Source organism: Pleurodeles waltl, chromosome 1_2 (assembly GCF_031143425.1).
Source record: "Pleurodeles waltl isolate 20211129_DDA chromosome 1_2, aPleWal1.hap1.20221129, whole genome shotgun sequence".
In the NCBI taxonomy this organism is placed as follows: Eukaryota; Metazoa; Chordata; class Amphibia; order Caudata; family Salamandridae; genus Pleurodeles; species Pleurodeles waltl.
Genome location: NC_090437.1, coordinates 1,084,505,141 through 1,084,527,703, shown reverse-complemented (window position 1 = coordinate 1,084,527,703; position 22,563 = coordinate 1,084,505,141). Strand labels below are relative to the sequence as shown.

The following is a 22,563-nucleotide window of genomic DNA, read 5'->3' as shown; positions in this document are numbered from 1 at the left end:
TGCAGCGGCAGGAGTCACATGGAAGGTGGGGAGAACCACTCCAGTGCACTGCCTGAGAGGGAAGCAGCCCCACAATCCGAGACAGGAGGCCTCCAGCGCTGACCGCATCAATCAGGCCACAAGAGCACTCCCAAGCATCAAAGGCTGCCTTGTCTGCAGCAGCTCCAGCGTGGCTCAAAATCAGACAGTCGCCATCTCCCCATGATGTGTGCAGTGTCGGGCAGCCTGCTGTACAACAGCAGCAATGTGTTTCCCCCTGATGGTGTTGGATTTGGTGTGGGGCAGTCAGAGCTCCTCAGAAAGCGACTGTTATCTTTGGTGCCCCCCAACAGCGTTGCTGCTGCAGAGAGGTGGCTGAATGTATGCTCACTGCCTCTCACTATGTGGCCTAAATACACAGGGGCATATTTATAAGAGGAATGCATCACGTTTGCACCACACAACATGGTAGATGCATTACGTAAACCTCTAAGCAGCTTTTTGCAGCCATGCAAAAATACTTTGCGTGGTTCTGAGTGACTCAAATTGATGTGTTGCATTACTGTGCCCTAGGAAGGAGTTCCATGGGCACTACATGGGTGTTCCCATGCAAAGCCCATGATTTTTGACGCAGTCTCAGGTCTACAAGACCTCAGAAACCTGGGAATTTGCAAAAAAGATACGCCTCCTGAGGAGAGGAGTAATGAGAAATATGTTTATTTCTCATAGTTACTTCCTCTTTCTATGTATGCTGTATTCTGCAGCTCACATAGATAGAGGAATATGCCTCTCAGGATTGTTTTTGTGCAGGAAGGTGTCCCTTCTGAAAGCCCACTGTATGCCAGCGCAGGGGGAAAATTCTGGAATGTGCTGTATGCCTTAAATACGGTGCATTCCTGCCCTTTACCAGTCACGCCGTACAGTGCAGAAAGGTGACTTGCTGTGCTGCACTGCACCAACTTCTAATAAATATTCCCCCCACATTCTATTTTGACCGGTACCTCCCGTCTTTGTGTGTCAGGATAATGACCGTTTTAGTAGATGTGGCATGTTGCTCCATTCCTCTCTGCTGATGATGCTGCAATACATTTCCAACATCTTGAAAGATTTATTCATGACACTTGCTACTTTTGCAGCCACATTTTAAAGTCGTTGGGAAGATATCCACAGACATTTGGAATGCACTTTACAAACAAGCATTGGCAAAGCCAAAAACTCTGGCCTTCACAAGTTTGTGCGGTGGTTAAGTTTATTTTTATATTGCAAGCCTGTAACACAAAAAAGAAGAAATACAGCCACCTAAACATGACCACTATATGCTTACAGTATTTTTTTAATGAAAAACATTCACTAATGTGGCTATTGTACCAGTGTTATTTTCCAAACACCAAAGCAGTCATTTCGAACACGGCGGTAACAACCGCCGTGTTCATGCTGGCGGTCAAAACACTGACCACCAGCATCCGCGGATCCCCGCCGGCCGCATAAAGAACCTTCCTGTGGGCCGGCGGGCAGAAACATTGTTTCCGCCTGCCGGCCCACAGGAAGCCCTGGCCTGGCCGGGACATTGACAGAGGCCAATGCCTCTGTACGGCAGGTGCAGCTGCACCCATCGCGCAGATCACTGCCTGATCTGCGCGATGGGGCACTGCACCGGGCCCCTGCACTGCCCATGCACTTGGCTAAGTGCATGGGCAGTGCAGGGTCCCCCAGGGGTGCCCCGGTGCACACCTTCCACCAGCCTTTCCCTGGTGGGTAAGGCTGGAGGCTGAGGAAACATTATCCGAGGGGTAGCACCACTGCCCTGTTGGATAATGATTCCGCTCGCCGCCAGGCTGCCTGACGGAGGAAGCCTGGCGGTGAGTGAGGGCTGCGATGTCGGCCCTCACCGGGTTCATTATGTGGCGGTTTGGCCCGCCATGCCGGCTGGCGGTTTCACCCGCCAACGCCGGCATGGCTGGCCAAACAGCCATGTTCATAATGACCGCCCAAGCCTTTAAGTTGCACCTTGCAACTGAAGAAGACTAGACTAAATCATAACCAATTATTTAAAGTGCTAGAAGCTACAATGTGACACTAATATTTTTACCCGTTTTAACGGTATCTTTAAACAAGCACTTGCAATGCAATGGGTCTTGAGCTAGAGCAATTAGCATTGTAAACTCCTAAACGGGCGTTTCTAGCCACATAAATTGAAAATGAAAATAAAACAGTTTCACATAAATAACTGGACTTTTCTTGCCCTATGAACTGAAAAGTAAAAGTTTCACATATGGAAGCTGATGGCCACCATCAGTGCAAAGCAGACACACAACGGGAAATAAAAGTTCACTCACTCAACTGCAATTATCCATGTAACCGGCAAAAGTGCAATTATCTACGTAACCGGCAAAAGTGCAACTAACTATGTACCAGGGTCGATGTCATGCAAAACGCTCGACTTCTGCCCAGCAAGATCACACTGCGAAAAAAGAGAAAAAGTACGAGCAAAGCAAAGCTTTATTCGGTCTAAAAGGCCATCAAAGCATAAAATACATACATGACAGAATTAAAAACAAGATAAAAAGCAAACTAGCTTAATAACTTAATATATATATATACAATAATTAAAAATAACAGGAAAAGTACATCCCTTTGTTCATACCTACAATTGGTAGTTAATAGCTGAAGCTAAGGAATTTGTTTTAGTGAACGATGTTGTATATGCCACGCGGTCACAAGGAACTTGCTAACCGCGAGGATTACAGATTTAGAAGTATCACTCTTTAAAATCCTAATAGCTGAAGAACACTGGCTCAAGCCCAAATCTCGGCACATTGCACGTATCCATTTCGATCTTGGGGCAATATATGCAGGGCAGAAAAACATAAAATGTTCAATAGTTTCAGAACAGCTAAGACAAGCTGGACAGAGATCAATAGATGAGGTAGTGCCCTAGCTTTTAGTAAAGGGTGACAACGGGAGGCTTCCAAACCAGAAGCGTGCATAGAGACCCTTCCCCAATAAGTTGGGAATCAGATCAAGATATGGTTCATACTGGGGATACCACTTGAAATCAGTAAATGAGTTGGTCAGCTGGCCATAAGATTTGCAATGGACCAGGTTATTTTTCACATAGGACCAGTATACTGTCTTCAAAAGAGTTTTATCATATCTCTCCAGCTTGTGTGGCTCTTCCCAAAACCTTCGTAATCCAAGAGTACAGAACCAATTAGAGACGTGCTTGACCCATGGAATAGTGGCCGCTTTCGGCCTCCTTAGTAAATCGAATGCTGAATCTCTGTATACAATAAGCTCAGGGACAGTCCAAATCCTTACCCAGTATAGCAAGGGTCTTAAAGCTATCAGGTCGGCTATACGTTTAAAGCCTAGGTCCAAAAACATAGGGATCAAGGGAGTACTACGGGGGCATGCTAGTAAAGCCCTGGCATAATTATTTTCTCCTACTGTTAATCTTTTGCTCTCTGAGAATCCCCATATTTCAGTGCCATAAGCGGCGGCACCCTGCGCCTTTGCCAAATCGATTTTAATGGCTGGTGATACATCTTTGGATAAGGAATTCTTGTAAAAGCGCGGGATAGCGGCTGCTCTGTGCTGGAGAAGCCCCAAGCTTTTATTGATTTGATCCTCCCAGTGCAAGTTGTTTGATAAACGTACTCCCAAATAGTCTATAGTCTTAACTCTACTTAACAAGGCCCCATCCAGATTGATGGTGCATTTCCGACTTGAACCGGAAGTAAACACCATCAATTTTGTTTTATTGGCATTCAATTCCAAACCATGGTGATCACAAAAATACTTAAATATATCCACAAGGATTTGAAGGCCCATAGGGGTCTTAGAGATAAGAAGCGAGTTATCAGCAAACAATAATATTGGGATCTTCTGCTTGTTCAAAGTGGGAGCGTCATTAGAACAGGAGGATAGAATTTGAACCACTTTATTTATAAATAAGGTGAATAGTATGGGGGCCAAGACACAACCCTGTCGGAATCCCCTCCGTATAGGGTTTTTGTCTGTCAGTTCTCCCTGGGCACCCCACCTCACTTGTGCATACGTATTAGCATGTAGCCGCTGTAGAAGAAAAACTAAATTAATGGGAACACCCATCTGGAGTAGTGCTTCCCACAGCTTTTCTCTAGAGACCAGATCGAAGGCAGCTCTAAGGTCCACAAAAACAACATATAAAGGTTGTTTGGCGAGAACCATGTATTTCCAATACAAAAGTGTCAGTCTGAAAACCTGGTCAGTCGAGCTCGTTTTAGATCGAAAACCCGCTTGTAGCGTGGAGAGGGCCTGGTGGTCTTGAACCCAGGTAGTTAACCTCTCTAGCAGTTGTTTGACGAAGATTTTCTGCAAATTATCAATCAAACTAATGGGTCTGTAGTTGACAAGGGAATTTGCGTTGCCCTTTTTAAAAATGGGAATTATTTCTGCTCCCTTCCATGTGCTAGGGATTGCACCACCAGCGGCAATTCTATTTGAAATCAAGTTGATGTACCAAGACCAGATAGGTATTTCTGATTTATAAAGATCGCCTGGTATCTTATCAGGCCTGGGTGCTTTCCATGGTTTTAAGGAATTAATTGCAGCTTTGATTTCCTCTATAGAGAAAACAAGTGGTTCATACCAATCACCCCGGCTAGCCAACCATGGGGTTAATGAGTCGTATGCTGGGAAATGACCAACCAAGGAGTTGTAGGGAGTAGCATAAAGTTGAGTAAAGTGATCTAGCCAAGTCTCAGGTTGAATGTGATTCCTGATAGGCCTCCTGCTTCCTCCTTGCCCTCTGGATAATAAATCCCAAAACATCACATCATTTTTGTTGTCCGTAGCAAGGATCAGACCTTGCCATATTGCATCTTCCCATGACTTTTTTTATATCATTTGTGCCTTCTTATATGATCTCCTAGCTGGTTGGATCTCTACTAGGGAACCTGTCTTAATGGCAGCTTTTAGTACAGATTTGGCCCTACTACAGTCCTCGTCAAACCATCCTTTATCACCATTGGTAAAATCAACACCTAATTTGACGTGAGATTTTTTATAGAAGGACCTCTGCAGTCCCTTCAGCATTTCTTGATGAATATCCAGAATGGGGATGTTATTAACTTCACCATTCTCATAGATTGCCAGCTTATCCGTAAACAATTTATAGATCCCACTTATCGCGTACGAACTAGACAAAACCTTAGGCCAAGAAACCCTAGTGTGATTGTTGTTCAACAATGGGGAGAGAACCACTGTGTGTTGTTAATTCAGAGTTCTCATAAAAACATCCCCATTCATGGATAGTAACAAGGGGTTATGATCACTTTCATATCAAAATTCCACCTTCATATCCTTCAATAGAGGCCACAATCTAACATCAAGTAGAAAATAGTCAATTACACTGGAAGACATCCCACGTTTAAAGGTAGGTGCCATATTTAGATCAGATGGTGTGTGTCCGTTGCAAGCCCGCAGCCCATACCTCAAGCATAGCGAAGCCAACTGGAGGGCTACGCTAGAGTGGGTACATGGATGATTATCTGTTAGCTGCGGGATTCCCCACATTTCATCTTCCTCATCTGTTAATCCAGTAACCAAATTGGAGGGTTCAAAGGTACAATTTAGATCACCTGCTATTATTAAATAAAATGGGGGACATAAGGAGTCAAGAAGTTCTGACAGCTGTATCAAAATTTGGGACTCAGTACCCTTTGGAACAGATCTAGCATATACATTGATAACAATAATTTTAAATTCCCGATGGAAAGTAAATTGTACTCCCATTAGATCCACTGAATCTGTTTTTAACAAAAAAATGCTCACATTGCAGATTCTTATTAAGGAGCATTAGCAGTCCCCCTTTGGCATGGGAATATTATAAGAGAAAACCCCATCAATATGAATTTGCCCAACAGCCCAGGTCTCCTGAAACAGGCAAATGTGGAAATCATTAATGAAGGTGGCCCACTCCGAGTCCCCTAGCTTCTTGCCAAGACCAACTACATTCCATTTTAAAATTAGAAGCTCTGGGTAAATTGTATCGTAGCTATGGGCAGGGCTCAATCCCTCTTCCATACAATTAACCCCAGTAATGTCCCCAGACCACACTTCCTGATTACTATTTAGTCAATCAATGGCATCCAGGGAGTGGGATGAGTTATGATCCACAAGAGGTTCACATCCCAGGACCAGGGCTGGCTCACTACAATTCTCTCCTATGCAAGTGGAGGGTAGAGAGAAAAAGTAGTCCAGAAACCGGATGGAAAACGTGGAGCCTCAAATGTTTTCAGTACTTGGTCGCTGCGCTTGAGGAGGGTTAAACACTGGAAAAGGCATGACTTATACATGCCTTTCACTAATGAAAGCAAGCATATTTTAAAAGGCAAGAAAGACACTGACGTGACATGGGCGTGGTTTGAAGCCCAAAGAGAGATTACAAACACGGGACGGAGTGCTTTGCGCTCGCCCCTAAAAAGACGTAGAAAAATCACCATCTAACTTGGCACTGGAAGAACAAGAAAACAAAAATAGCTGGCATATAAAGTTAATATAAAAAAATAAAACACACTTTGAACCAGGAGTGTCGTTGACATGAATAAAACCACGTTATGTGGATGTCAACAAGGTGCTCAGGCTTCCTGCAGGCACTCAGATGGAAGGAAGCCAATGAAAACAGTGGGCTTAACCACTGTCTCATGTTGTATGGCGTGGTGGATGGAAGCAAAATGTGAATTACAATTCAGCAGACAAATGGATGAAGCCTTTTAACCAAAAGCTTCCCTATGTAGGAGTATTATGTATGACGTTTCTGAAAAAGCAATAGTTTCGTAGGACAGCTAAAGCTGTCTGAAAGGCCAGACCTATAATATTAGTCTGGGCCACTCCTCTGAGAGTCTGCTGATTTTCTACTACTGTGTAACAAAACGGGTGGGCGACCTACACTCTGGCATTACCCTATGTCCAGATGTTGGGAAGACCAATCAAGCACATTGAGATTTTCTTTAGATTCCTCTTACAAAGGGTGCGCAAGTCTCTGTAGCTCACTCCCACCAGACCCCTGATCCCAGTGATTTCTGCACAAAGAACTGTTCAGTCAAAAGATGTCCTGCCTAAGAACTATCCCACTCTTCCCACTGTGAGTTTCTAGAATGTGATATAGTTGTTCTCTGACGGCATGCGAAGACTGCATCATCTGGGCTGTACTGATTGGTTCAGCCAAGGACATAGCCGTCTATGATGCATCATTTGGCATCAGGGCCCGGGAGTTTCAGAGGCTCACTTCACCCCAATTCTGGCCACTTGTTACCTCAAAGTCTGCGGGTAAAGAGGCTATCTACCATGCTTGCATTAAGGATTATGACTCCCCTTTCCCTCACTATGCCACTGGGCACTTGTAACGAATTTCATATGCTAGGCACCCACTAACTGACATCGAGAAATTTAGATGCAGAAAATATCAGAAAACAAAGAATACTTTAACATAGGATTGGTACAAAATTAAAGGATACGTGTGAGCATGCATTAATTGTGTCAAAAAGAGTGAAATGTTTTTAGAGTGCAATTTAGCCTTTTCTGAAAGCCGTAGAAATAAGTAACTTCTAGGTTTCTGACTGAACCAACTCAGTCGCATGCAGGACCCAGCCCCTGGTACCATCAGCCGCAGGACCAAGTACTGGGCAGGGGGCCTAAGAGCAAAACTTCAAACTTGAGTTGAGCTTCAAAAAGCTTGGATATATCCAGTCAGGTAATACTTGCACACATAGTTGAAATTTAGCTTTAAGAATGGCTGGGTCATCGGGATTAGGTACCACGACTGTCTGCATATATGAGGATGTCAAAGCTAAAAGACCTGACCAGAGCAACTAGGGGGAGCATATACACATTAAAGAGATTTGGTACTTAAGATGGAGCCCTGGGGCATGCTGTATTTGATTGTGATTGTGGTGACTTCAGAAAAAGTAGAGCAGATTGGGTGCAGTCTGTCAAAAACGACTTAATCCAGACTGAGGCTAAATCATTAACTCCAATATTCCCAAATCATTCCAATAGATTACTATTGTCTACCATATCAAAAGCAGGTCATAGGTCACAAAGTACCAGTGCAGCAGCATTTCTGAGGTCCATTAGGCATCTTAAATTATTAAAAGTGGATACCAGGGCAGTCTCCTTGATGTTGCAAGGAAAACAACTGGATTAGGCTGGATCCAGAGAAAGATTTCATTCTAGGAAGGTAACCAATTGTTTGTTGATGGGCCTCTCAAATGTTTTGATCTAGATGGAGAGAAGGGAAATGGTCTGCAATTAGCCAATCACAAACAGTTAGCTGATTGCTTTTTTAGCAAAGGTCTCACCTTGACGTGTTTCCAGTAATGTGGAACCACTGCTTGAGAGAACTGGATGTTACAAAGAGAGGTAAGATAAGGGGCTACTGTAATCTTTCTTAACCACTTAGAAAGGCAAAGTTCAAATGTTGAGCCAGACTTGAAGGGAAGAAATGTGAGGGACAGTTGGTGGTATATACAGAATGTAAACATGGCTTTCATAAAGTTGCATTTCTTGGGAGTTTCATGCATTGCCAGGTGATTTCCGAGCCAAGAGTGACCACAGCAGTGCCAGGGTTAGGCCATGCGAAGGTTGCAGTGGGAACATCTGCCGACCCCCTAGTGACAGCCATGCTCAGCCTGCTCTAATTTAATATAGCCATGGTAGAGTCACAATTGAGGAGGTTTGTGTGACTTATGGGAACCATCAACATTCAGCCTACCCTGGTCACAGTTGACAAAGTGAGAGTCAAATTGTGTTGATTTCAGTGGTTTTTGTCCACTTCTTTCGTCCAGTCTCAATGATTACAGCTTGTCATGGTTAAATGCACTGTTGTATTCCTGTGTGTATTGGGCAGTCTTGGGCACCATTGTCATCCAGGCTGTGCTGACTGCAGCCGGCCATGGTGGGATTCAGTTGTGGTTGATGCAGCATGGTGGAATCCAGATAATCATATGCTGCCTGCATTGATTATAACCACCCGTTATTGGGTTTGCTTGTAGTATTCCTCTGGCTGTTAGCCACTGTTGGACAGAGTGTTCTGTTCTGGTCTTGAATGTTGTTCAATGTTGATTTTAGATGTCCAGATATATTTGTATCTTTATCTTGGAATAAGCCTGTTTTTGGTTCCATTCTGAACTTGAGATGGTGGTGTATATTTATTCTCTTGACTGGCAAAGTTTCAAAGTGTTGCCTTCTGTAAAGAGAAAGCTGTTCTACCAATACACTTTGGGGTTCATTACGACCTCGGCGGTCTTCACAGAAGACCGCAAGGCCGCGGGAGACAGAATACCGCCATTGCCGGCGGTATTGCTGCCTCCCTATTATGACATTTCCGCTGGGCCAGCGGACGGTAACAGTGTTACCAGCGGAAATGTCACATCAACATTGCTGCCGGCTCCTAATAGAGCCGGCGGCAATGCTGATGTGCAGCGGGTGCAGTAGCACCTGTCGCGCATTTCACTGCCCGAAATTCAGGCAGTGAAATGCGCAATGGGGCTATGCCTGGGGGCCCCTGCACTACCCATGCCAAGTGCATGGGCAGTGCAGGGGCCCCCAGGGACACCCCAAGCCCCCTTACTGCCAGCCTTTCCATGGTGGTGTTTACCGCCACGGACAGGCTGGCGGTCGGGGACTCATAATCCCCAGGGCAGCGGTGCTTGCACCGCTGCCCTGGGGATTATGACTGGCAGGCGGAAACCTGGCGGTTAAGTGGAGGGGCTGGCGGTATGGCCATGGCTTTTGCGCCGCGGTCATAATAGCTGGCGGGACACCGCCAGCCTGTTGGCGGTGTTCCCGCCAACTTACCTCCGGCTGCCAGGGTCGTAATGACCCCCTTTGTGTGGAGTCATGATGTGTCTGTGTCTGGCTATTGGCAGCCAGTATAGTGCTTGAAGGACCAGTGTTATGTGTTACTTCGGGTGAAGGTGTAATAGCAGCCTTGCTGCAGAGTTTTGGATATTTTATAGATTGCATAGTTAGAATCAGAAACGTCTATGTGCAAGCACTGTTTGTATAATCTACCAATGATATTATGAGGGTGAAAATGGCTTGATGTTTCTGATGACAACCCAGGTGAAGGAAGATATGTCCTAGTGCCTATAAAGGGAATCTGCAGGTGCACATAATGTGTGTACCCAGAAAGATGTGTGCACATGCAATTTAGAAAGGTGCAAATTTTGTATCAGAGGGTGTGTAAGCCCGGTTGGGTGGTAGACCCTGCTACTAGAGCACAGCTAAGTCATGAAGAGATGCACCAGGATCTTTGCACTTTTTGAGAATGCTTCCTCTTTGAGAATCTTGACCTGCTGCAGAAGGCACATATGTCCCCTACAGGTTGTGCCCTAGCTAAATATGAACTGATATTATTGCTGTGAAGATTTTCATTACCAACCCTAAAGCAGATCTAGAAAAAAAATGTCAAGCTTGAACAAACTGCACAGCACTTATGCTGTCAGTCCAACTCTCCTTGTGTGTGCAGGTCACATAAGTTAATCTACTCTCACAATTTGTGAGGAGAAAACAATTGAGCTTTAGAATTTTGATTCTGACACAATAGTTTAAAACATTGTGCAAAATGCACAAAGACTTTATAGGGGAGGACCCCAACTTACTACAGAAACTGGTCCCTCACTTAGACAGTCCTTTTGTCAACAGAAATCTAGTTGGAGACCATCTCCCTCCAGAAGAGACTGGAAGCCTCCCCCCAATTTATGCAGGTGAATCAGGTTACAAACGGCATACAGCTGCATCTCCCATTCTCCTTTCATGTACTTCCGTCATGCACTTTAACCACAAACTCTCAATAAGGGCAACCTCTGCACTAAAATTCATAAAGACATGGTCATGGGGACACCTGCTTGTCACACTCAGAACATCCTAACCTTGAAAATAAACAAGACATGGCAAAATTGGTTTGTAATACATACACTTAAACCATGACATCCTACACACATAAAGTCCTGCACAAACAACATGCTGACAGTCATTTCATATTAAACACTACAATACATTACAAATGACAAATGGCCACATCGTCACATCTTACATACAGACCATCCATCATCTATTAAAAACAAATAACCCATTTCATATTGCACATGACCAAGCAATTGAACATCATATGCACCAAACACATATCAAGGTTAGCAGTTTGTGCTTACACTGGAAATATACATGACTCCACTTTTTACCCGCATCGATGATTTTGCATATCTATATCCAATCTTTCATCTACCTGACAATAAACCGTAACATAGCATATCTGATTCATTTAATATTTTACATAGTCAAGCGATACATTTTGGCACATTGCAAAGACAATGAATGTTCTATACAGCCATATAGTCACATCTGCTAAACAGCCCAGCCATTACACATTACAGTCAAAATACCAGAGTATGCAAAATCAGTCCAGAACATATTGCACACTTCCAAACCAACACATGTACCACAAGCAAAGGCACTACTTATTACATACAACCAATAATACACATATTGCATGCAACCACGACCTCTCATAGCTAGACGACCATTTAATAATGTATATGGCCACACAACCACATATTACACAGAGAAGGTCCATTACATGTCACACATAACCTAATTCAACACATACTACACACATTCGAGAAAACTGTTTACAACACAAGGCATCAGAATTTGCACACAGGAGAACAATTAAATATTACATATAGTGAAACACTGATACATTAAGCACAACCAAGTCATTATTACATATAGCCAAGAGATCAGGTTTTACACTGAAATTACCCCATGCTAAATAGAGGCATTCTAAATACAGGCATGTCCAGAAATGCTACACAGAGCAATGTAATCACATTTAATGAATTTAAAACTCAGTGTACACAATAGTTGTTATTAACACCAGAAAACATTAGAGGGTATTCACAAGAACTTTACATGTGAGTAAACCTAAACTTGCAAAGTTACTACTATGTATGAGTAAATCTAAATGTGTATTAAGTATACTCTTACACTTTTGACTTACTGCTTTTGCCAACTTACCAGTTATGAGCATGTCTACACTCCCTGATAAGATAGTGCAAGGAAAAACATCAAGTACACCCATAAAGTTACTCCTAATAGTAGTGACTTTACAACCATAGTTGACAGTCTTCACACTTCACAGAGACCTCGCAAATGGGGCAGAGATCTCCCTATAGTAAAGTGTAGAAAAATGAATAAAATTTAAAAATAATTAAATAAATACAAATTAAAAATATATTTTTAAAAATGTATGTTAAATAATTTTTATAAATGTAGAATACATTTTAAAAATGTTGTTGTATTATTAACTACATTTAACATTTTGAATACATTTAAGTATATTACATTTTAATTATTTTTTAAAGATTTTTTTAAATGTCAAACCCACCTAAAGTAAAACTATTTATTTATTATGCATTAAATGTAACTAAAAGTTATGTATAAATCAATTTACTTTAATTTGCTTAATTTTCATAAAAAATAAAGTTACATTTATTTTTAAATTGAAAAAGACCATTACATGATTTGTAAATAAAACAATATTTACCTACAGTTTATACTTAATTGGTAGCATTATTTTTTTCTATAATGTTTCAAAAATTAAATGAGTTAATTTTTTTTAACAGTATGTCATATAAGGCTTATTTTAAGTCCCTACCTCCATTATTTTCTAAGGGAGGAAGTTACAGTAGCAGTGAGTGGCCATGGAAAGTGCTGGACTTACTCCAGCTTTGCATTACAGTTCATTTACAAATGTTTTAGGTCCTTTGTGGCTTTAATAACTTTAGAAGTGCAGTTTGTGATTATGAATGGGTTTACTCTTTTTTTTGGTAGGTTTATATCACAGCCCTCCTTTAACCCGTACCTAGTCCTCCTCTAACCACTCCTTCCTTCTCCCCAAACTTCTCCTGTTCAGTTGTAAATTTTCCTCATTTTCAAGCCATTCCCCCAGTCCCTCCCACAAATACTACAAAAACATATACCTAAGTGTGCATAAAGCTCGGCAGTCAGTGAGTATTTCTCTACTCATAGAAGAGGTGGAGACTATCACATGTAGGGTTGTAGTATGTTAGTGGTATTGTTGTAGAACAACTAAACAAATAAAATGCTACACCATTTTTATTTCGGGCTACAGACAGTATTTAAAGACCTCATTTTGTCAGTTCTTCAAACAAGCACTGGCAAAATCAACAGTTGTGGCTTTTTGTTAAAGGAAGTGTTTGCTAATGGTTGAGTGGCTTTGTGTGTGTTGTTCCCACCTGCATTAGAAAGAAAATTCCATAATGAAGTAACATCTTGGGATACAACTATATGGGAGATGGAAGTAGAGCCCCTTTCCTGTACAGGCTTCAATAGCACAGTTAAGATGTATCCCCAAAAAGGAGTGTACATAAACTAGTGATTTTAAAAACCATATGCAGCAAAATATTGCACAGTAAATACTTTGGCAAAGGGAATGTTTTTTGTTTGTATCTTGAAAAAAGCCTTTATGTATTTGCATGTCTATTTTGTTGAACACAAACTATTAAACCAACATGCTGTAATGCCAGCAAAAACATTATGTACTGCATAAAGGCAAACCATTGTATATTACCCATAGCCATTTAATACACAGCCAGTCTTGCATAGGGCAGACAGCAAATCCATCCAATATTACATGTATTGTAGCTGCCCAAATGGTAAAATCCCATATATGCCACACCTACACATGGCAGACCTTCAGAGTATCTTGTGTTAATATATTCCTCCATCTCTGATAAAGGTTTACTACAACGTAAACCACTAACAGTGCTGTCTGGTAAGTTTAGCATGGCATGGATGCTAAATTGCCACGCGACATATAACACATTCATTCCATTTTTTTTCTCAATTTTATCCTTGCCATGCACCCAGTAATAACAATTATGTCTGATAACATAACCATTCATGCCAACAATACCATAACATCTCATAGTACACGTAATAGACTCGAAGCATTACACTTGCACATCACATAGCACAAGTATTTGCCCCGTCACATACAGTACAAAACAGTCTGATTCTCACATACTCGCTTCACATGGATGACGTACCAGCAATTGCACAATATCACCTTACATCTACCCACCAAAGAATTCCATTAACTCAGACCCAAGGTCGATGCAGGATGATGTATGAGTTTTCTGAATTCTGAGGTGCACTGAAATACCCTCTAATTGTACCATCAGGCTGCACCAGAAAGTACAGAGTTTCATCTCTCTCTCTTTGGTAGATATTTAAAAGATGTAAATGAAAACACTGAAGAAAAGAACAAACCTCTATTACAACAGGTGCCCATTACCACATCTACCCGCGCAGCTGCTGGCTCAAATAGTCCCTGTTAATAGTATTTAGGGACAGGTATAAGGACTAACGAAGGCCCCTCGGAGTTGCTTCTTGAATAAATTCAATTAACAATTAAACTTAAAACGGCTACATTAATTTACTCTTTAAGGTCCATGATCTGGATTCAGAGGTGCCCCAATGGCGCACCAGGTGATCGAGACCGCTCTGTGTACTACAACGGCACTTCTATACTACAAACAGGGCAACACATGCGTGTGCAGACCGGAACATCATCTCTTTACATCATTTACAGTGCCAACAAGTAATTTCCGGTGGTAATCCCAGTACAGGTTACCATGCTCTACATCTGCACAATGTGAAGGATGCGTTCCCTAATTTCATGGGGACATGACCACATGCACACGACTTTGCCCAGGTCACATTACTGATATAAGGGCACGACCTAGGAAGTGGGTTGGTCGGTGCACTCTGTGACAACACCCTTGGGAAGAGGGCTTGGAGTGTGGCCCAGGAATCCCCCTGCAGGGAGACGTAGTTATTAGCTGCACCCCCTGCTGCGGGGTTCCGCCTCCCTTCCATACGAGGCTGGGTCCACTTGATGGATGTGAAAGATGGAATGGCAGGTTGTAATTGAGGATCCGTCTTTCACTGCTGTGCTGAATAGCGCAGTTTTTTGTGAACAACACACGTCCCTACAACTGATGGGGTCCTTTTGCGTTGGGACCTTGCTTCCAGTTTGTAATAGCACCAGCTTCACAAAGAAGGATTTCACAAGTCAAAAATCTACTCCGAAAGACTGTAGTAGCTCCTCAGGTTTCTGGGTATTCACAAAGAATCTCATGAGTGCGCATGGAAATGAGAGTTTTAGATTTCACGAATTATGCCTACTGGTCAAAACGAACTCGTTCCGATGTTTGATTAGATTGAAAAATTCCATAATAAGCGTGCGGGAATGCACTTTTCCACGTGCAGTTTTTACTGTAGGAAATTCCTTCCTCTAAAGCTAAACACCCGTGTCGTACACAATGCTAATTTACAGGTATGTATGTGTTACATAATCCAGCCTATTTCCAAGGTGAGAATTTGCTAATTCTTTGTAAATAAACACACAAAATTAAAGATCTGAATTCCATTAAACCTTATTCTGTGATTCGTACTTCTCTTTAATATTTATCTACGTTTACCTAAGGTGCAGAATAATGTGAGTGACTCGGCATCCTTATATAGAGAGAACACAGGTAACACAGGTGACACAGGTGGGAACGGTGCGTGCTCACATCGCATACACGGAACAGGTACTGCATGTACAATTACAGTGCAGGCTTCCTCATATAGAAAGTGCAGTCAATCGATAGACACTAACGGGGCAATCTACACTCACTAGGTGATTGTTCCAGTGGGTTTGTGTGTGTCCTTCTGATGCACTGTGTATGACAGCAGGCGAGTGTGTGTGTATGGCGAGTGAGCATTTGATGGTGTTTGATGCTGTATGTGGTAGTGTAATGGTCAATGAATGATGCTGTGACCACTTGTGTTAGTGTTGGGGTCCTAGTGATTATGTAATGATGTAATGTGTGATGTCATAGTCTGTGTTGCATGGTGGTGTGTGTGTATGGCTATGTCATGATGAATGTGTGCTTATGTTGGTTTGATGGTGTGAGTTTATGTAAGATAGCGAGTGTTGTGGGATGTAGGAGCCCCAACATTCACTCGTATTCACTTTCTAGGTCATTTACCAGTTGTTAAAGTGTTATATGGGTTTATGGCTCTTTCTGGACAATCATGTTCCTTGGCAGATTTAGGATTGAAAGGTGTTACTATTACATATGACATTTGCAGCCCCAGAAGAACTCAAGTCTGCGTCAGTCCTGTCTGGTTTGGAATCCCAAACCTACGTACGTAGCGGACGTTTGCAATAGTGCTGTAAACACACTGAACCGTTTTTGTATGTACGAGTGTACGCTGCATATTCCTAGCAAACACGTCTATGAGTAGATCTTGCTGTGTATGTGGGGTGTCTTTCATTGAATTCCGACACACACAGAGTCCACACCAGAGCCTGGCTGAATCTCTGTGACTATTAGGGTACAAAGACAAAGATGGGGGTGTAGTACTTGGAACTAGTGGAAGTTAAAAGGAGTAGTGAATGTTACACAGGCAGTGAGCATAGGGAAAGGAGCGTGGCAAGGTTTGAGGGACGAGTGGGAAACTTGAAAAAGGAGAGGTCCAGAAGAGGAGAATGGAGGCCAACCACGGAAAGAAAGAAAAAAGGCTCGTAACGGACACCTCTAGCGGCTATTTAAGATACTGTGCATCATGGCGCAGGGTAGGGGGCACTAGCGTAATTTTTATTGACGCTATTGATGTACTCTGAAGGAGTAGCGCCAAAATATTGGCGGTACTCCTGCAGAGTACATAGGGGCCCATTAAAATAATGGAAGCCCCCTTTTAACGCCTGCTCTGCGCAGGCGTTAAAAGTGCTGTAAAAACTGACACAAGGAAATCTCTTATATTTCCTTGCACCGTTTTTTCAGCCCCACTAACGGAGGAACATCCCCTTAGCATACATTATGCCTGGGGCAGGAATAATGTAGCGCAAAGGGTTACAAAGTGGCACTTTGTAAATATGGCACAAGGATTTTGGGCGCATTTGGCCACATTACCATTAAAAAAATGACGCTAATGTGGCGCAAGGTGGCGCTAGGGGCTTATAAATATACCCCTAATTACTGTGAAGGAAATGGGACTGAATGAGAGACAGGAAATGGCAAGGGTGGCAGGAGACAGTCACTCAGAGCATCCTTTTCAGCTTCAGTGCTCAAAAATGTCTACATTTCGAGCAGGCACTCATCTCTTATTTTTGGCGAGTGAGCGGATGCTGATACAAGATGGAGAATCAATCATTTGTATAAATAGTATTATTATGTCACAATTACACATAATAGAAGATGCACACTGTGTGTAGGGTCATGCAAGCACACCTTAGACAAAGCTAGAATATGTGATGCATCCATCTACTTCCGGTCATTAAGTCAGGGCCACTGGAACTGTGAAGTTCTGCAGCTTCTGCTTTTTTCCATGTAATTATGTTTTGGCGCATATGTAACATAATCCACTATCTACTACATATTTTGCAGGTTTCAACAGAACATGAGTCTGATTGATCAAAAGTGACCAAATAAACAGGGCATGCATGGTGCAACACAGTGGAAGACACTTTGCAAAGGTTAGCTGGACACATTATCAGCTGTTTATTGCTCTGTTCAGCAGGCAGTAAAGAGATAAAAAATGTTGTCTGGATATTATTAATGCTCTTCATTGATGTCTGCAGAATGAATAAAAAAACCTTCATATTGAAATTGAATTCAAACAGGGTGAAATGATTTGTTTCATTGTTCATGTAAATCCAAGCTGTACCCCGTACACCGCCTCAAAGCAGCAGTTACTACAAGGGACGCAGGGTGCAGGAAAATAACAAACATTTTACGTCTGTTTGTAACGTCCGATATTATGCGCCTTATATTCAGCTACCAGAAGCCCTTGGCCGGAAGCTAAAGAGTAGTTTTTAACGATATTTGGGATGTTCAAAATAAAAGAGGTGCACTTTTCATTTTAAGAAGTGTTAAAATGTGGGTTGGATTGCTGCATAATACAGTCTTGTACGTTTTTTTAAAACAATGTTTTGCTTCGAGAATTACAGTAAATAGAGACAAATGCATTGCAGTATCCCTGTGCATGGCTAAATCTTTACGTATTGCTGAATAATATTTTGAGTGTGTTGTGATAACTGTGTAAAGTGTTCTTTCTTAAGAAAGCTTTGTATTTCATGAGGTACTTTCAGGGTTAATGTGCATTTTCTATATAAATATGCATTGTTAATGACAAAATTGCAAGACACTAATGTTCTGCATAATGCTGCATAATATACATTTCCCTGCTGGATAATGTTATTAACCATGCCACATAATTTTGTCCTCTGCTGCTAAATAATTGAAGCAGCTTTAAATGTAGCCTCTTTTTCGCAATACTAGTACCTTCCTCTAATAGAACAGAAGTGCCACTACGCAAACACCTAACACCCACCTACTTCCCGTCCCGCATGTCTATTGTAAAACATTACTGATGCTTTTCCTCCTCTGTTCCTTCAATAAGTCCCACATAATGCAAACATGTTATTCCAAATTCTGTTCAGCTTACTAGTAGCCAGTGCTTGAAATGGGGAGATGCTGTCAGGGGTGAGTACCTGCACTTCTCTAATTTGAAAGGGAGAGGACCTGCACGTCTCAGCCCTCGTTCAATACTTTCAACGGAAGAATACTGGCACTTCTCTTCACTGCTGCTACACTTAAAATGAGAGAGTACCTGCACTTCTCAACACTGGTGCAATAATTTAAATGAGAGAGTACCGGCACTTCTTAGCACTGGTACAAATACTTTCAACGAGAGAGTACTGGCACTTCCCAACACTGGTGCTGCCCTTTGAATGGGAGAGGACCTGCACTCCTCAGCACTGACGCAATGCTTTCAATGAAAGAGTACCAACACTTCTCAGCACTGGTGTAATACTTTCAACAGGAGAGTACTGACACGTCTGAACACTGGTGCTACACTTTAAACAGGAGAGTACCTACACTTCTCAGCACTGGTGCAATGCTTTCAACGGTAGAGTACTAGTGCTTCTCAACACTGGTGCTACTCTTCAAACAGGAGGTTACCTGCACTTGTCAGCACTAGTACAATACTTTCAAAGAGAGAGTACTGGTACTTCTCAGCAATGGTGCAATACTTTCAACAGGAGAGCATTGACACTTCTGAACACTGGTGCTACACTTTAAACAGGAGAGTACCTGCACTTCTCAGCACTGGTGCAATGCTTTCAACGGGAGAGTACTAGTGCTTCTCAACACTGGTGCTAATCTTCAAACAGGAGGTTACCTGCACTTGTCAGCACTAGTACAATAATTTCAAATAGAGAGTACTGGTACTTCTCAACACTGGTGCAATACTTTCAACAGGAGAGTGCTGACACTTCTCAACAATGGTGCTACACTTTAAACAGGAGAGTACCTGCACTTCTCAGCACTGGTGCATTACTTTCAACAGGAGAGTACTAGCACTTCTCAACACTGGTGCTACTCTTCAAACGGGAGGTTACCTGCACTTCTCAGCACTAGTACAATACTTTCAAAGAGAGAGTACTGGTACTTCCTAACACTGGTGCAATACTTACAATGGGAGAGTACTGGCACTTCTCAACCCTGGTGCTACACTTTAAACGGGAGAGTACTGGCACTTCTCAACACTGGTGCTGCACTTTAAATGAGAGAGTACCTGCAGTTCTCAGCAATGGTGCAATACTTTTAGTGGAGGAGTACAGGTTCTTCGTAGCACTGGTGCAATCCTTTCAACCGGAGAATACCAGCACTTCTCAGTACTCTAAGACAGTAGACACTACTATATTTCTATTTGAAGCACTGCTACTAAGCAGGAAGGTGAAGGAGGGAAGGTAGTGTGATGCCACAACAGTACTATTTTCTCTAAAAGCACATTTCGGATGTCCTAGGAGTAACAGCAGTGCATCTGTGACGTCATGAACGTACAGCGATTCGTGAACGTACAGTGATGCCATTCATCGCTTACCCATGAAGTAGGCGGCGGTTTTGCACACCGTGCTGCCAAAGATGAAGTCTTTCAGCAGGTTGGGAATAAGGGTGAAGGGAATGCAGAACAAACAGAGCATGAGGTCGCTGACAGCCAGAGACAGCAGGAAGATGTTAGTGACAGTCCTCATCCTCCGGTTCCTTATCAGCACGGTTATCACCAGTGTGTTCCCTAACACGCTGAGCAAGAAAATCAGTGAATATAGCAAGATGCGGACTGTCTGGTGCAGATCTGCAACGGAGAGAAACAAAAACACCGCACAAATGATAAATACTTCAAGGCGCTAACTCTTTCACACCACTCACGTTCAAAACACTGAGCGTGAACGTTATTTAAAAGGATATTAGTTGCATGTCTCAGTCAGTGCATTTAAGTGAACAATGCATATCTTAGACAGTATGGAAATACATTCTAATGCTGTATGCACACCATTAAAGAAACACGTTTACTTAATCGCTAGCTGTTATCAACCCAGAATTGCAAGTTCCACTGCGGGAGAAAAAACTTGTTTAAGGAGCAACAAATAAAAATGCGGAACATAAAGTTCAACAGTAAGTGTTCCCTCGGTATATTAGGTAATTTTGCTAAACTGCGTTCATCCCTGCACAGTATGTCATTTGTGCACGTGCTATGTTAAAATAAATTTTGGCTGAAATGCAATTTGCACAAACTTTCATTTGACTTTTTCATAACACTATCTCTCTTTCCATCTTTCCTTTTTTCCGTTGTTACCCACTTTGATACTTTGTTACTAACATTCCCTAATGGTTTCTTTTTTCCTTTCATTTTGCATTTCTTTGGTTTTTGCTCCTTCTCTGAAACCCCCTCCTTATTTAATTCCCACGTTCGTTGTCTTTTTTCCTTTCTATTTGTTTTTTATTTCTTTGTTTTTCTTCCCCTCTTCCCCCCTTTCGTTCATGCTTTCTTCCTAATCTGCCCCCATATCCCTCGCCACCTTCTGCCGGCTGCAGTTTTCTTTCTCAGTGAGAAAACTACAGCTCTCACCCGTCCGTCAGTACACGAATAAGACAAGCTGCATGTCATTTGGGATATATATCTGTGTATGGGTGTCTTGTTTTCCGCCCTTTCCCCCCGTCACACGTCTGTCCACACTGGTGCACGAATTGCCACTGTATAAAATAGCACACGACATGTTTCTTCATACTTTTAAATTGTCCGGTAACAGATAGCATGCAATGCCACAGCAGTTAGACAACAGGTAAAAGTGATCATTGACACAGACCATCTTGTCCGTACCTTTCGGAGGAAGAGTTGTATTGGTGTAATAATGTATACACAAGAATGTTCCATTCTCGTCGATTCCAAATTCGCAAAGCGGATCCGGGTAATCCGTGTCGTTCACCAGCTGGAAATCGCGGAAATCATAGATCGCCTCCATCCTCCAGATATAACAGATGTTCCTTCTGGGGTCGAAAAGTCACCTCGCTCTGTCCCCAAACACCCGGTGAAGAGTCCTCGGGTCAGCCTGCTCTGGACGGACCTGGCAGCGGGAGCTCGCTTTAGTAAAGGGTCGCGTGCAGCTGGCGGCTAAGTGTGGCGTTCAGCTCTCCCGAGCCAGCCCTGCACCGAGCACACATTTCCAAAGCTCGCACTGAAATTTACAGAACAGGCAGCGGAACAGCTGCACGCGGGCAGTGCACCAGCGCCATCCCTTCTAGCCCCTCCCATCCGTACAACGTGCGCACCACAGGGGCACAGGGGTCGCTAATTACTGCATTGACCCGCCACTGTGTCCCAGCCAAAACTTATAGGCTGGGCGGCACGCCGTCTTCTCAAAACAGGGCGAGGAGGTGGTCCAGATTTCCATCAAAGTAAAGTACCTAAATGAGCAAATAAACAACAGATTTTTCAGTGTATGGGAGGGACGGCAGGGCTACCCTAAAGATGATCCCTCATATAGATTGCTAAATGTATGCTTCAATTCACTTTGCTGCTGACAAAATGTGAAATGATTGTTACTGTTATAGGGCACTTTCTGCCATTACAAGTGTTCTGGGATTCAAGCTGGGCTTTACATTACAAGGCATGCGGAAACACCATGGACCTGTCTGAGATTGTGATGAGAAAACTGAGGAATTGGCAGAGGAATCACACGAGGAATTACTGGTTACCTCGGTAAATCTGCATTAATCGGGGTTTCACCCCCACAACCTCTGGAGATGACCAGACTCCCTGGAATCATTAATTCCAGGGCGTACATAACTAACATACATGGAAATCTATGTATTTTTTTAGATTCACAAGTACATCATTATCATAGTAGATGGGCGATGTTAGAAATGGGGTCTTTGGTTGACAGTCAGGTTACCCCTTGTTCAAGCAAGGACCCTCACTCTAGTTAGGATAAAAGAGAATCACCCTCAGCTAACCCCTGCTTACCCCCTTGGTAGCTTGGCAGAGCAGTAGGCTTAACCTCAGAGTGCTAGGTGTAAAGTATTTGTACCAACACACACAGTAACTTAATGAAAACACTACAAAATGACACAACACCAGTTTAGAAAAATAGGAAATATTTATCTAGACAAAACAAGACCA

At 42.7% G+C, this 22,563-nt stretch overlaps 1 protein-coding gene across 1 annotated transcript in view; it reads right to left on the bottom strand.

The window, feature by feature from the left end:
• CCKAR (cholecystokinin A receptor) overlaps window positions 1-21,692 on the bottom strand; it is a 228,162-nt gene extending 206,470 nt beyond the window's left edge. The window contains exons 1-2 of the mRNA XM_069202140.1: window positions 21,265-21,692; window positions 19,987-20,238 (exon numbers count right to left, since the gene is read on the bottom strand). Of these exons, the coding sequence (XP_069058241.1) occupies window positions 19,987-20,238; window positions 21,265-21,406 (394 nt within the window). The 5' untranslated portion in view covers window positions 21,407-21,692. The remainder of the gene's footprint in view (window positions 1-19,986; window positions 20,239-21,264) is intronic.
• Between the last annotated feature and the right edge of the window lie 871 nt (window positions 21,693-22,563).